Source organism: Loxodonta africana, chromosome 20, assembly GCF_030014295.1.
Source record: "Loxodonta africana isolate mLoxAfr1 chromosome 20, mLoxAfr1.hap2, whole genome shotgun sequence".
NCBI lineage: Eukaryota > Metazoa > Chordata > Mammalia > Proboscidea > Elephantidae > Loxodonta > Loxodonta africana.
In genome coordinates this window covers 12971951-12988297 of record NC_087361.1, presented here as the reverse complement: position 1 = coordinate 12988297, position 16347 = coordinate 12971951, and the positions used below count along the sequence as shown (strand labels likewise).

General features: G+C 39.2%; 1 protein-coding gene across 1 annotated transcript in view; it reads right to left on the bottom strand.

Moving 5' to 3' along the window:
* Nucleotides 1-11417, bottom strand: part of ABI3BP (ABI family member 3 binding protein) — a 68574-nt gene extending 57157 nt beyond the window's left edge. The window contains exons 1-4 of the mRNA XM_064273044.1: nucleotides 11267-11417; nucleotides 8153-8200; nucleotides 2391-2450; nucleotides 439-519 (exon numbers count right to left, since the gene is read on the bottom strand). Of these exons, the coding sequence (XP_064129114.1) occupies nucleotides 439-519; nucleotides 2391-2450; nucleotides 8153-8200; nucleotides 11267-11384 (307 nt within the window). The 5' untranslated portion in view covers nucleotides 11385-11417. The remainder of the gene's footprint in view (nucleotides 1-438; nucleotides 520-2390; nucleotides 2451-8152; nucleotides 8201-11266) is intronic.
* Nucleotides 11418-16347: the final 4930 nt, after the last annotated feature.

The window sequence follows — 16347 nt, the reverse complement described above, 5'->3', positions numbered from 1 at the left end:
TTTTCCAGTTTCTGTCAGGCCAGTAAGTCTAGTCTTTTTTTGTGAGTTAGAATTTTGTTCTACATTTTTCCCCAGCTCTATCCGGGACCTTCTGTTATGATCCCTGTCGGAGTAGTCAGTGGAAGTAGCCAGGCACCATCTAGTTGTACTGGACTCAGTCTGGTGAAGGCTGTGGTAGTTATGGTTCATTTCAAACTGTTTTTTCAAAATTAAAAAAAAAAATTTTTTTCATTTTATACTGAAAAATAGCATGACTATTAGAACAAATACACACTTAATGCAAAAAAATCAAGTGATACACATATTTCTTATAACGTGAAAAAGAGACCCTCTGTTGTTTGGAAACAATACATGAACAAAATGTATATATGGCTATTTTAAGGGCAATTCCTAAAATGTGGCTCCTCACTGGGCTGAAATAACAAAACAAAATTTTACCCTGAGTGGTCTGTAGCTCCTCTTGACTGGGACTAGGTGAAATCATGGGTATAAAAGGGATGCCCCGTGTCTCTAAAGGAGCTGCAAAGGAAAAATACAGAGGTTGTAAATTGTTAGATTGAAAAGCCAGAACCAGGCTGGATCGGTACTGCACGAGACACCTTCATGTGAAATAGAAAACCAAACACAAAAACACGAAGTGAGCCATGGAGAAGAAAGTGTACACAGAAATGTCAGGACAATGACTGTGGAATATCAGAATAATGGTTCTCAACTGTGTCTCCGCCAGGCCACATAATAAATGACATTCTGTGGTTGACACACCCTATGAGCATACCCCATTAAGATGGGATGTTAGTTAGACACAGTACTGATATGTTAACTGTAGCTCTACCCTTCCCTGTAGAACTCTCCCAAGCAAGAGAGCATACAACCCATTGCCCATCGAGTCAATTCCAAGTTATAGTGACCCTGTAGGGCAGAGTAGAACCGCCCCATAGGGTTTTCAGGGGACAGCTGGTGGATTTGAACTGGCGACCTTTTTGTTTACATTCAAGCTCTGAACCACTGCGTAACCAGGGCTCATACAGGATTGCAAAATGAGTGAGGATAACATTAGTGTAGGGTTAATCTTCTTAAGTCTGCTCAAGTTTATTTTTTAAATGTATAAAAAAATTTTTTTTTTTTACCATCAGCGAATTTGAGTATTTTAACCAATATTAACAATGTATTACTTGCACCTTTCACAGTTTGTAACACGCTCACATGAGAGTGTGTTGTAACACTACACCTGAGAACCATTGAACTGGTAGAAAACGGTAACTAGACAGGCATGAGTAAGGTGGAATCATTTTGAACATGGTGCTAAAATGAGGTAGGTGAAGATGGACTCAGCGATGAGCTGTCTCAAAGCTGGTCTTCAGAGGAAAGCCATTATAGCTGCAAACCATTGCTTTCCTACTTTGAGAAGATTAATACTAATGAGACAGCTCCAAGTCTTTGGTGGTAAGTAAACAGGAGACAAGAGGTGAAACAAGGATAAAATGACGTTGTTTCAACACGATCATTTGAGGAAGACTTACAATCTGGACTGTTGCAAAGGGAGCAAAAAATGAGACTTGGTCAATATGGGAAAACCATTACTTATCATTGTCTTTGGTGGATCAGTTCTAAAGGTAACGGGTTATAAAACTATGCCAAAAGCAAACCAAAGAAAGGCATTTATAAGAATTACTACTTGGTGAAGTCAAAATAGTTTCTGCACTTCTAGACGCACCGATTTGAACATCTATACATTCTCTGACAACCATTAGAAACATGAGAAAATTCTACATATTAGATATTACTCAGATCTAAGTTTAGTTGAAACTTTAAAATTCTCATTCATTGTAACTTTGAGGATAATTTTTGAGCAATATCCAAATTTTGAGCAGTATCCAAATTTTGAGTGGTATCCAAATTTTCAAGCATAGCAATGACTGTGAGGGTGGCACAGGACTGGGCAGTGTTTCATTCTGTTGCACATAAGGTCACCGTGAGTCGGAAATGACTCAATGGCACCTAACAACACCTCCAAATTTTGTACTTAAAAGTATACTCACAACTGTAATGACAGCTGACTAGCTACATTCACATTTTTAAAAAAAGGTAAAAATGGTTAGCTCCATTAATAATTGTGAATTATAATTACAGCATAACCTTTCATTCAACAAATATACTCCCAGGAAAAGTAAATTATATACTATTCACCTTATGTTAATCAGGAAAAAAAATTTCAACCAGGTTGTATGATTAAAGCCCTAACATAATGTATTTATGCTAGATAAATACATTATATATCCATAATTTTCTCCTAACCTCTTCTATATCACAACTATTAAAAATAAACTTATCTCGAGAATATTTTTTGAAAAACATACTTCCTAGGTAGGAAAATAAAATAATTCATTTACCAGGTTCACTCTGAGAGACCTCAGGATCTGGTTTATGGGGAAGGAGCACCTCTCTTGGAACTGAAAGAAAAAGTCCAGGTTATAAACTCTGTGTACTCTCCAGGTTACACTGGGAGGGCAACTTAACCCACAGATACAAACTTCCTGAAAGCATGAATGAAGGAAAGGTATTTTCATGATGGTTAAACAGTAAAATCAAGAAGATGACTGTTCTTTTCAAAATGAAAACATGGCATAGAGAAGTTTCGGTGGTAACAAAACAAAAACAAAGTGGCTCACAGTTCATTTTGAACCCTCCTTGAGTAAAAGAAAAAGGCGGTGGGAGGAAATAGCTAATGTAATTAAATGCAATAGGGTAGGTGTCTCTCAAATCATTTTCAAAATAGAAAGTCAGTTTTGGCCTTAAGTGGTTGGCTGCCATGCTAAAATTCCATTGATGACAACATAAAATATGTTATCTTAAACTTGAGCAAAAGATGTTTATGAAAAATCTTGAGTATAGAAAGTCTTGAATATCAAAGGGAAGGACAGAGTTTCATTTTTAAAAGGCAGTACTAGTCATTGTGGGGAAGAAATAAAGCAAAAGGAATCAGCCACTCATTAGGAGATAACCAAAACCAAGCCCGTTGCTGTGGGGTCAATTCTAACTCCCAGTGACTCTCTAGGACAGAGTAGAGCTGCCCCATAGGGTGTCCACGGCTGTAAGCTTTATGGAAGCAGACCGCCACATCTTTCTCCCGAGGAGCAGCTGGTGGGTTTGAGCCACCAACCTTTTGGTCAGTAGCTGAGCTCTTAATCATTGTGCCACCAGGGCTCCTTCATTAGGAGATACCACACGTAACATTTATGAGAGTGTTTGTTACATAGTAAATGCCAGATAAATGCTAGCTGTCTCCATTTCGGTGGTCCTTCATGATGTGGTTTTCAGTATGTCAGGTGTCAGGGCTACAAGGGAACATGAGAACAAAGGACAAAGGTCGGCTAATCAATAGACTTAATCATATGCAGTCCCTGATATCCAGTGCGTTTTTAATGACTGTGTCGAGTTCTCTTTTTGCAAAGATAAGCAGGAGGTTGGGAACTTGGTATCTTATTTCCCACTAGGAGAAATACCTGGGTGATTTGCCTATTGCTAGTACCAGGCTTCTATGGCAAAGTCTCCTTCAAAGAGGCGAATGAAGTACTTCCTGCACATGTAAACCCAGTGTCTCCATGGAGGTCTTCCTACAGAACTGAAGAGCCCATAAATACCAGAGTATCTTTGGTAATAGTGGAGTTTTCCTGCATTTTATATAATACTGGGGGACTAATTAGGATTTAGGCTAGAATTCTGTCTCAGAGAAAGACGAAGAAAACTCTTGTACTGAAAACTTTTTATACTAAAGTCCTCTTTATCCTTCGTGTAGAAATAAGCTATATAAAACAGACGTTCTCTTGTTCCTGTTTTGGGGGATCATATTTAACTGTACACCACATTGATTCTTAGTCTAGGCCACTAACCAAAAAAAAAAAAAAAACCAAACCCATTGCCATCAAGTTGATTCCAACTCATAGCGACCCTGTAGAACTAAAGAGTTTCTAAGGAGTGCCTGGTGGATTTAAACTGCTGACCTTTTGGTTAGCAGCCGTAGCTCTTAACCACAAGGCCACCAGGGTTTCCACTAAGTACTAGCTAAATCGCAGTTGTGGAATTTGGTACTTTGAATAGAAACTTGATTCAATTATAATTTCCATGAGTTAAAACGTAATATCCAGGGGGGACTCGAAAACCTGCTTTTTTTTTTTTTTAAAGGAAAAAGACAACTTCAAAAAGATCAGTGGTTACAAAGTTAAAAAGAAAACCCACCAGGAGCATGAACTGTTTCACATTTGCCATACAGTGTTTTTTATGGATTCAGATGGTAAAATCATAGGAATCTGAGTCATAAATCAAATTAAGTCTTTCTCTAGAGGTTGAAGGAGAAGGCACTTTGATTCAGTGCTGCAAAGTCCGTGAGAGTATGAAACAGCCTGCAGTTTATAAATCCTCTGATTAGTTACAGCACTAGACTATACAGAGAGGAGCTGGGATTAAGGGAAGGGGAAGCTGGAAAGAGAAGTGATGCTAATAAATCCAGCAGACTGTAAATACATTACTTTCTGCTAGTTTGAGTTTACTGAAAAATTTGAGGCTAGGGTAATGGGGATTCCTGCTGCTGCAACTGGCCCTTTCCTTTTGGACCATGAAGTACTGATTTAACAAACTGCCGTAGCAGACCTTCTATAGCAGGTGAAATCAGTGGAAAGGAAAGAAGTAGAAATAGTCACAGGAAAGGGAAATGACTCATTCTCCTCCTGGGCCGACTTCAGCTCCAAGAAATGCCATTTATTTTTTTTCCCTTCTCCCTCTGTGGCATTTCTGTGCACGTTAGATTGAAGAAGAGCATGGTCCCTGACCCTGGGTCTCCCAGGCTGGGAGGAACTCATCGCTGTGAATAGTCATGACTTGATGTGTTTGTGAAGATGGTTTTCATTTCCTTGCAAGAATACTTACCATCACTATATTTTAGACCCAATTATAGTAACCAATTTATCATTTATATTAACTAGCCAATCCATTATATTGTCTTTTTTAATAAATGGTACCTCTCCAAAGAAAAATTCAACTAATACAAGACAATTATGAATGGACAATGTCTGATATGGGCAAACAGAAATGAATGTTCGTGGATTGTTTCGCTGGCGTAGATGTGAGGGTTAATGTGTTACTATCTGTTAAGGAGCCCTGGTGGCACAATGGTTAAGCGCTCGGCTGCTAAAGAAAGAAAGGTCGGCAGTTCCAACCCACCAGCCGCTCCGCAGAAGGGAGATGTGGTAGCCTGTTTCTGTAAAGATTTCAGCCTGGGAAACCCTACGTGGAAGTTCTACGAGTCAGAAATGACTCAATGGCAATGAGTTTGGGTTTTTTGTGTGCGTGTGTGTTTCTGGTAAAGACGATGAAATGTGAAGTTTGCAATAAGGTTTACCCCTGCAATAGGTTACAAAGAGTCTGACTCTTTTAGAAAAGTAATAAATGTGGATTCATGTACCCTTTTCACCTCAAGAGTCTGTTCCCCAGAGGTGGTCAGGCCTCCACCCTTTTAAAGGTCATTTTTCCAGGCTTTATCTGTGCTCAGGGGCCTTCCTCTCCCTGGTCCTCTGAGACCTTCTACTTTCCACTATTCCTGCTGTCTTATGTTTTTCTCCATTAGTCCACGTCGCTATTTCTCCACTAGTTCTTCCCTTCCACCTACAAAACAGCTCAAATGCTCCAACATCCTAAAAAATAATCATTCCCGTGACAAAAACTTCTGTCTCTGCTTCCTGGTCTCTCCATTATATCATCTTCATCCACTGGGGTCTGGCTTCCACCTCACTGGCTCCTGTAGCCAGGGGTCCACAGTCCCTTATCCATAGCTCTGAAATCCAAAAAGCTCTCAAAATGGAAAGTTTTTTTTACCTTAACAGGAAAACATGGCTAGAACTGACCTAAGGCGATTTATAGTTTTTATTAATTTTGCTTAGGATGATTACTTAGACTGCAATCATATTAATGTTCTTGTAATCGATGGTATATGTACTGTTTTACCTTTCTAGGATCTGAAAATTGGTGAATTCTGAAGCACCTGGCTCAAAGGGCTTCAGATACAGGATTCTGGACCTATGTTGTCAAGTCCAGTAGTCTCTTCCGACGTCTCTCCATTTGACTGCCATCGTTGACCACCCTTCCCTTCTTGAGACCCTTTCTACCCTTGCTTCTGCCGATTCCCTCTCTCCTGTCCTTCTGCCATCCTTTAGGCAGCAACTCCGTCTGCTGAATTTTCTTCTTCTGTCCACCCCTTCAACTGTGCCTACAAGTCTTTGATCCCTGACCTCTTATTTTCTTAGTATATTCTCTCACTTAGGAGTCCCTGGATGATACAAGTGGTTAATATGCTCAGCTGCTAGTTGAAAGGTTGGTGATCTGAGTCCACCCAGAAGCACCTTGGAAGAAAGGCCTGGAGGTCTGCTTCAGGAAAACCAGCCATTGGAACACAGCTCTGCTCTGATACACGTAGCATCACCATGAGTCAGAACCAACTAGATGGCAACTAGTGCTGGTATACGCTTCTGGGTGATGTCACCCACTCACAAGATTTAGGACCTATCTATATGTAGACAGACGACTCCCACATTTACATCCTAAATCTTCTTTACGGCTCTAGAAATAGATGTTCAACCACTTGAAATTTAGACATTCCCACCCAAAAGTCCCACTGTCCCTTCAGTCCAAACACGTGCAAACCCAAGTCTTTATTCCTCTCTCCACATTTCCTGTCTTGGTTAGTGCCATCACCATCCACCACTTGGCAAAGCTAGAAATGACAGTGTCATCGCACCCCCCTCTCCACAGGCCATTCAGTCATTCTCTAGGTCCTAGTAATTTCATCTCCAAAAGGCATTTCAGGATCATTCTCCCATTTTCCTCCCTACTGCTATTAATTGAAGTTCTCAAAATCACCCTTTTTAGATTATGGCAAAAAAAGTAATTCCTTGTCTTCTCAATTTATCTTCCATGTTTTTATTACATCTGTCTTTCTAAAAGGCAGATCCAATTGTATCACTCACATGATTTAAAAAAAGAAAAACACGTGCACAATTTTCTGTCACACTACTTGTAAAAAAAATGATGCAAAAAGGCCTCAACACTTGAGTCCAATTGACTTTATTGCCCAATAAGCTCACCCGTGTGTCAGAAATTTAATTATTCTGAACTCTTGCTGCTCCTTAGCCATGTTGGACACTTTTACACCCACGCCTTTGCTTCCTCACAAATCATTAATAGCTACAAGCCTACTTATCTTTTTTAAAATCCATCTGAAAGCTCTTCTCCTTGGCAATGCCTTCTACAACTCATACATTTAGAATTATTCCGTTGTTATATTTCATTGGTAGCACTATCACACTGTTTTATAGTTATTTACACCTATTCCTCTTTTTCCCACTGCCCTGTGTTTGATGGTAGTGATCACGTCCAGTTCCACTTTCTATTCCCCACAGCACAGAACCAGATATGTAGAAGGTAATCAGTAAGTATTTGTTGACTTGAACACAGGTTGGTGCATTTTTTGAGAGCAAATGGAAAAGATGGGCCCTTTTCAGTGACTCAGCATTGCACTGTGCATTTTCTGAATGAGGCTTTATGGAAAAAAGAAGAGCCCTGGTGGCACAATGGTTAAGAGCTCAGGCTGCTAGCCAAAAGCTTGGCAGTTCAAATCCATCAGCCACTCCTTAGAAGCTCTATGGGGCAGTTCTATCCTGTCCTATAAGGTGGCTATGAGTTGGAATCGACTCAACAGCAACAGGTTTGGTTTTGGTTTGAGGAAGAAAGGTGCAGAGTCAGCAAAAAAAAAAAAAAAAAGCCATTAAGGGAAAAGCATGTTGATATTTAATACGCCAGGAGACACATTAAGGGACTAATTTTAAGTGTGTGAGGACAACTTGCCTCTAGGAAAATCAAGGAAAGAACCATTTATTTTGTAACGAAGAATGAAACTACATAATGCATCCTTCAGGGAAAAAATATGAAGCTTTAGGAAGAAATGACAAGAACCCCAGAAGATAATACTGATTAAAAAGCACCATAGATGGCCATGGGAACGGCGTGATCTGAAGGAGGTAATTCTCTGCCCTGCTCTTTCCAACTATTTTGGTAAAAATAAAAACCAGAGGAATCTTTTTTTTTTTTTTAGAGGAATCATTACCTATTGTCGTCTCGGCTTGCTCAACTCCAAATGTATTATCTTCTAAGGCTGTGTCAGAAAAAAAGGAAAAACAAAAATGAACCACATTCATTAGATGACCATCCACGTTCATGCTTCTCCCTGATGTCAGAATCTGGCGATATTTTAAAGTATGAAAGCCAAGGACACAATTTTTTGGAAATATTTAGAATTAAATGCTCATTTTTAACACACACACACACACACACACACACACACCCGTTTAACCGAAAACAGGAAAGTAGCTACAAAAATGCTGAAGAGTGTGGCGGCAAAAAAGAATTTACTAAAGACAGTAGAGATACAGAACATTACGGAGGGTTAGATAGTTTGCTGAAATCTGGATTTTATTCCTGGCTTGCTGCCAATGACTAAGTTTATCCAAATGCCCAAAGGTCAGGAGGGTGACCACAAAACCAAGACAGCCCGTGGTGTGGAAACGGAATCCACGTGGCAGACACAGCTCTGCGGAGCCAGGCACCCTAAGTTAAACAGCACCTATTATTATCAGGGTGTGTCCTTTCTTCTGAGCTCTGAATCATTTCCCCAAGCCAGATCTGGAGAAAAGCAAGCTCTGTTTTGGCTCTGGACAGGGTGTGTAGGCTCAGTTGTCACGATTTTTCTTTAAGGAAACAGATAATTCAACTGAGTGGCAGGAATATTTTTTTCTAGAGGCCTACCTGGATGAAACCTGTGTTATGCCTGGGAATCTATAGAATGGAGGAGCATGGAGGAGCTGTACCATGGATCCTAGAGAGACTTTCTATTTGACACCAAAACCAAACCCACTGCTGTCGAGTCAATTCCGACTCATACTGACCCTATAGGACAGAGTAGAACTGCTCCATAGAGTTTCCAAGGAGCGCCTGGCGGATTCAAACTGCTGACCTCTTGGTTAGCAGCCGTAGCACTTAACCACTACACCACCACGGTTTCCTTCTATCTGATACAGGTCTAGAAATTCAAATTTATTTATGATATCTCTTAGATTTTGTGATAAATGTAACGACAAAACATCTTTGTCCTGAATTCAGCACTGTATTTTTACAGAAGAATCTATTTCTCTGGGGTACCAATACATAGTAAACGTACACGTAATTTACCCTCTGTCTTCTGAGATACAACCTACCAAAACCAAACCCACTGCTGTGGATGCCAACTTATAGCCACCCTAAAGGACAGAGTAGAACTGCCCCATAGGGTTTCCAAGGAGCGCCTGGTGAATTTGAACTGTAGCCCTTTTGGTTAGCAGCGGTAGCTCTTAACCACTTTGCCACCAGGGTTTCCAAGATATAACCTATGGGAGCTGGTAAACAAAGTCTTGGGTTCAGTAGGCTACAAACCTGAGCCCAAGTTCAACCTAGAAACACAGTCTGAACCTTTGTGAGAAAATTAAAAGACAGCAGCAGTCACCTCGTGATCATTCTTGTAGGTGTTATACAGTAGGAGCAGTAAGGGGACCATGATGACCGCAGTCTTAGAGACAGAATTCTAACTGAACCTGCAGAGCTGAAGAGCCAGCAGAGTAAGACCAACAGAGTCCCAAGGCGAAGTGTTTTCGCTACAGTTCTAGTGCTCAAGCTTACATGGAGTGAAAAATAAGGTATTGGTGAAATTAAAGCAAATATTAAACATTAAAGGAGAAGAAAAAGTTTACTAGACATATTGGTTTGATGAGATTAAGTCACATCAGGACCAACAGTATTAACTTCTCTAATGAAAAGTAAATAAATGAAATCTATCACATCTATTATCTTAATGACTCAATTTCAGTCAGATTGTTTTCCTTCACTGAAATTAAGAAGTTAACCACCTACAAGTGAGATCAGCTTTTTTTCTTACTTTAAGCTGATAATAATGGTTGTTGTGTTTAGTAGTACAAATTTAAATTCTAAATTCGGGCAAATGAGCGTCTTTAGCCTACTACTACCAGAAACAACCTTGCTTTATATACCACGGCAGCAATAACCCCTCTGTTTACACAATCTGGAAAACATTACAGGCAAGCGGATTTAGCCCTGCTTCCAAAATGCCGTTATTTCAGCTATAGCTCAGAAATCTACAGTTTCTGGGGATGCTCTATAGGCTTCTAGGAGTACCTAGGAATATACAGTAGTTGTACCTTTGAAGGGAAAAACATTTACAGAATTTTCCAGATTCTTTCATTGCAAATGAGCTTGGTCTGATTTATTAGAGAATTTTTCAGCCAACAGTGGCTTCCTGTGGCCACTTGAGGACCTTGTGGGAATAGTAGTGGTACCAGCTGCTTCCGGCTCACGCAATCCTATGCATGTCACAGTAGAACTGTGCTCCATAGGATTTTCAATGGCTGATTTTTTGGGAAGTAGATCACTGGGCCTTTCTTCCGAGGCACCTCTGGGTGGATTTGAATCACCAACTTTTTGGTTAGCAGCCAAGTGCATTAACCATTTCCACCACCGAGGGACTCTGTAGTCCATGAAAATGTCTGGGTCCTTGGAGTCCCCACTCTGGCCACTTCCACAAATATGGAATCACTCTCCCCATAAATGGACATAAGGCCCTCTCAGAGTGACAGGCAAGAAAGACATTTGTAGCTAAAGAAGCCCTTTTTTTTTGTGAAATAAAATATCTTAAGCCAAGCTATTGCTTCATAAACTTGGAAAACAGAGTTTGGCAGAAAAAAGACAGTGCTGGATACAGGAAAATTTCAGAACCAGAGACTAATTAGACACCATTTCCTTTATTTGGAAAACACCGTTTTATGACTTTTGTGAAAAAGTCTTTATCTTCTTGATTTGGTGAAATGTTTGAGCATAGGATGGTTAGCACTAACAGGTTATTTTTTGTAAGTCAGAGAATAAGAGAACTTTAGTTCTAGAGGAGACAGTCATTTGATCCTTGGAATAATTCCCAAACTTTTGATTGTGCCAACAGCTTTGCATAAGCAACTGGACCACTCTTACAGAATCTCTGGAATAATCATACTGTGTACGATAAAACATGATACTCGAACAGAAGTGAAATATTGACCTCACATCCATCAACTCTCACGTGTCACTGCAGCAGAGTGTGACAGTGACTGCATTTGGCTTGAATGTAAAACAAAGCATTTACCAGGTGTAGTGTATGACACTTCTGGGCTTGGTGATGTTTTTGGTTTTGAAGTAACATGCTGGGACTCCTTAGGAGCTGAAAGAGAGAACGCAGAACATGAGACGTTTGGGTTCAGCATCTCCCAGTTATGCTCAACACATCTAAAACTACATTCCCCCGCCCCACCCCAGTGGAGATCCTGAGATATGATTAAAGGATTTGTGGTGGGAATTCAGTATTATTCTTGGGTTAAGCATAATTTTGATGCCACTAGTATTTACTTTTCCCAGATCATTAATTATAGGTGAAGATTCTCTTCCTGGAATACCGGGTGAGTGCACCTTAGGTACTTTTTGGAAGCAGGCCATATATAAAGGATGCATTTAAAATTAGCCAACTGGCAGGTGGAAGCACATTCAGGGATACTGAAATAGATAGGATCAGAATATTCTCAAGGTGAGAGAAGCAAAGGGCAGGCTACTCTTTCTAAGAAATTCCATTCTTCTTCACCTCCATCCCAACTAACGTTAACAACCATTAGGAAAGCTTTGTGGAATAAGCTGTTTCACTAATGTACCTTTTGATAAAGCCTAAAAATAAATGTAAATGTTAGGTTACAGAGGAAGACATGCTTTTCAAGGGTTAAAAAACAAATTTACTATAATCTATCAGAATAACTAATCCCACTAACTTCAAACTTTTCAAGGCAAAATGTAATTTTTTTTGTTTATTTACCTGGCTGTGTTTGTGGAATTCTTGGGTGTGGTGATACTTTTGGCTTGGGAGGAGCATGGGGTGTCTCCTTGGGAGCTAAAAGAAAGGGTATAGGCTCGAAGCTCTTGAGTCTTTCAAGAATCAAAGTAGCTAAGCCTCTAGGATATCAAAGATGTTTGTTGAGTGACCGAAGACCTAACTACACTGTAATTAAAGTAATTAAAGCTTCCCCAAAGCTGCATGGTATCAGAGGATATTTTTCTTATGTAATGGAAAACAAAACAAAATAAAACAAGAAGGTGTATTAAGTGACATCCACAATATCCAGCTGCCAAAATGAAACTGTTGGAATTTCAGAAAAATCTACTTAAAATACCTTTTAAATAGGTCAAAAATAAATTAAATAGTAATGACAATTTATCTTTAGTACAAGCCCACACCATTTCATCAGCATATCCAGAAGTAATACTTTCAGTGCAAATAGACACAATTTCTGTTCCGTGAAAAAAGTCTTTATATTATGTTCCAAATATACCTAGAAAATGAATGCATTTTTAATATCAAGTGCTAATGGAAAAAATTAACGTTATTAAGTAAAACACAATTTTTACTGGTTATATTAGGGAAGAAAAATTGAACACCAAGGACCTGTTGCTGTAGAGAGTGATTCTTTTGCTGGACAAATTCCAAGGAAATTCTAGGGCATTCAGTGTAAAAAAGAAATTATTTCTCCACTAAGAAAATTAAAGGTATATGCTGCTAGAAGAAAGTACTTATCAGACGGCAAGGTTACAGCTCGTGGAAACACCTCATTCAGTTGAACTAGTAAGTGTGATTGGGCTAAGGAGACATGAGAAGAAGTAAAGTCATTGTCAAGGCCAAGCAGTTTCAGAGACCTTTAAAAAAACTTGCTGAAAATAAGACTTATTAGACACGAAAAGTTTCTGAAGGAGTCTCCAGGGGCTTTTTCTGATACAGAATCGAGATAACGAGGCACTCAGTGGTTTCAGTGGCGTCCTCTTACCTACAGAGAGATGAGCGATAAGACACGTTAGAGATTATGCTGGTTTAGGAGCTGGGAGGCAGGGGATTTAGAGCTTTTTCTGCTGATCACTGGGATCTACAGCCTCACGTTCTTCATCTAAAGTTACATGATTTTTAAGAGCCCCTCCAATCCTAAAATTTTATGATTCTAGAGTTTCTCTCAGTCTCGGGATTTTCTGATTCTTAAGTTCCTTGCTAGCTAAAATTCTGGGTGATAGACTATTTGCTTTCCCTGGGGCATAAAAGGAAGCCCTGGTGGCATAGTGGTTGAGAGCTACAGCTGCTAACCAAAAGGCCAGCAGTTGTATTCAGGTGCTCCTTGGAAGCCCTATGGGGCAGTTCTACTCTATCCTATAGGGTTTCTATGAGTCAGAATGGACTCAATGGAAATGGGTTTGGTTTTTTGGTTTAGGGTATAAAAAATGGATTATAGGTAAAGACATATCAGGAGGCAATTCTATGAAAAATGATGTAGAATCAGATAAATAAGGGTCATTAAATAGCAGTATTTACAACTGCACATTTCCATTCATTATTATAGCTCTTAAAAAGAATAACCTGAAAAATTAAAGATTATTAATTCAAATTCAATTAATGTAGTCAAAGTCAAGGTAGAATTTTGGTAGAAATCAAACTGTAGATCTGTTGGCAAAGTTTAATAGGCTACTTCAAGAGGACAATGAATAAAATTAATATTCTATATCCTTTGGAAATAGAGCCATATAAAATACTTTAGTGGTGATCAAAAAGAAAGTTTGGGCTCTTTTATGACAAACTGCTATTCTAAGGAAGCATGCAAGTATTGAGAATTCTTTTCCTTATTAGAAGAGTCACATTTAATTATCGATTTGATGCTTTGTTTTTATTTCAAACTAAACTTCAAGGAAACCTTCAAGGAAACTTCAAGGAAACCTTTATGACTAGACATAGTAATTGATTTGATTTTAGCCTCCCCTACTTGTATGCCCTGAAATGGCCAAAGCACTGCAGGAAGGAAGAGCAGAAAAAAGGGGCCTGAATAATGACAAGGTGGCTGGCCAGCTGTATCCCTTTACATGGAAAGCACAGTGAAAGCTGTTTTGGAGGTTTCTTTTCATCTCAAATCAAATTAAACCCATTGCCATCAAGTCAATTCTGACTCATGGAGACCCCATGTGACAGAGTAAAACTGCTCCATGGGGTTTTCTGTGCTGTAATATTTACAGAAGCAGATTGCCAGGTCTTTCTCCCACAAAGCCCCTGGGTGAGTTCGCACCACTCAACTTGAGATTAGCAGGTGATCGCAAACTACTTGCACCCCCACCCAGCCTCCTCAAATCAAATTAAAAAAAACAAAAAACCCCTACAAATCAAATTAGATATCTTAAAATACATTTTGAATGACTACAGAGCTTGTAAAACTAATCAGAATGATAAAATAATTAAAATTAGGAGGTTATGCGTATGTGTAAATATTCCTCCTCAGAAACATTACTATTTCCTGAATTGAATACTTGCAGAGCAGCTGAGAGGTGTTTTCAGCCATATCCTAATGTATATTCACCACACCGCCATGTGACTGACTACAGGAGTGGGTGGAGAGGGACAGAAGGAAGGCCAATCACTCATCAAGGACTGTGAGCAGAGTGAAGAAATCAGGGCTTCTAATGTCCAGTAGTGGTCATATTGTCTTTCCAGTCCTATACATTCCTACAAACACTCACCTCATATATGAAGTACAAAATAATGTATAAATGAGGTTTGGTCTGAAGCTCGCCTGGACTGGGTAGGATTATAGTTTTGGAAGGTAGGGGTGATGTTTCTATGGAAGTTGAAGGAGAGTGCCTGCCCAGGGGTACTATAGTGCTTGACAAGTCTTGAGTACAGACAACAGAGGGGATGGCAACAAGCAGATCAACAGGAGAAAAGGGGCGGGGGGCGGGGGGGAGGAAGGGAAAGAAGGAAAGAAGCAAAGGAGGAAAGTGAATGCCTACAACAAGGTAACATCCCTACTTCCTCACAATGTATATTGTTTTAAAATACTTATAGATGTCAGATTACAGAATACTTTAAAAGTACAGAGGTTACAAAATACAAAGTATAGAATATCATCATTTTTTAAATACTCATTCTGCCCTAGTATCCTACCTCTTCAGCAACGGTAGGAAGATATATCCAGTAGCAACCATAAGGGGGAAAAAGCGGTTCAAAATGTGTTATAGCATAAGCCAGTCAAGAAGCATCAAATTTCACTTAAACAATGGAGAAAAAACAAACAAGCATGTAAATGAATGTGACAGAATGTGGGTTAATGGAAAGCATGCTGCTAGGTCAGAAAGTATATATGGACCATGATACATACACAAAAAAATATTATCTGAAACACTCAACACAACACCAAGCTAGCAGAATGTTCAATGTTTAGAAAAAGATACTTTATATTCAACAAAGAGACCAAGGTCTTGATATGACAATGATGGAAGAAGAGATGTTTTGGACAATGGTGATGAATAGAAGCACCTAGAAAGAAGATTAACTGTGACAAACAATGATGCTGCAATATGAATTCATGATGAGAGAGAACCTTGGGTTCCCAGGTGATGGTAGCAATGAGGACAGAAAGCACATGGGGTCGGACTGTTGAAGCCATGTCATTACCTAGCGTGGTCTCAGGTGGTTCAGACACATTTGTAATAGATTCCACAGCTGTATCAAAACAAAGAATAATTTTTAAAATTGTAAGATGTAAAGTTACAGTGAAGCATTTCTTGAATATCAACTGCTTTCTCTCTTAAGGATTCGTATCATAGTTTTATGGATTGAACAATGGATTTAGACAGAAAAGAGAGAACCAGGAGAGAGGAGAAAACTATTCTATGATACTAACCCTCAAGCTAATATTTATGTTTTAACTTTCATTAACTGACTTTCGAATGTTATTATGTTTCAATATTTAGATATTGGCAGAGAAACAGCAATTTATTCTTGTATTTAGAGAGTCAATTATCATTCTAAACGTAAGAATCCAAGAATTTCGGAAGCTATAGCTCTTAAAATCTACTTAATTGTATCAAGTACCATAGTTTGAACTCTTTCATGTTCCATGGACATAACAGATGCTAAATAAAAATTGGTTGAATAAATGAATCAAAGAATGAAAACCTTTACCAGCTTCAGTCTTTGGCTCCTCTGGCCTGAGCGGTGCTTTGGGGGTAGGATATACATAACGTGTTTCGGCTGGTGCTAGAGGAGAAAAGGGAATGGCTGGTTAGTGGTTGGCAGCCCACAAAGCACCATAATGGGAAGGCTGTGTTTGATTTGAAAACAGAGGGTAGCTATCTTAAACAGATTCCTTCTTGAGAATA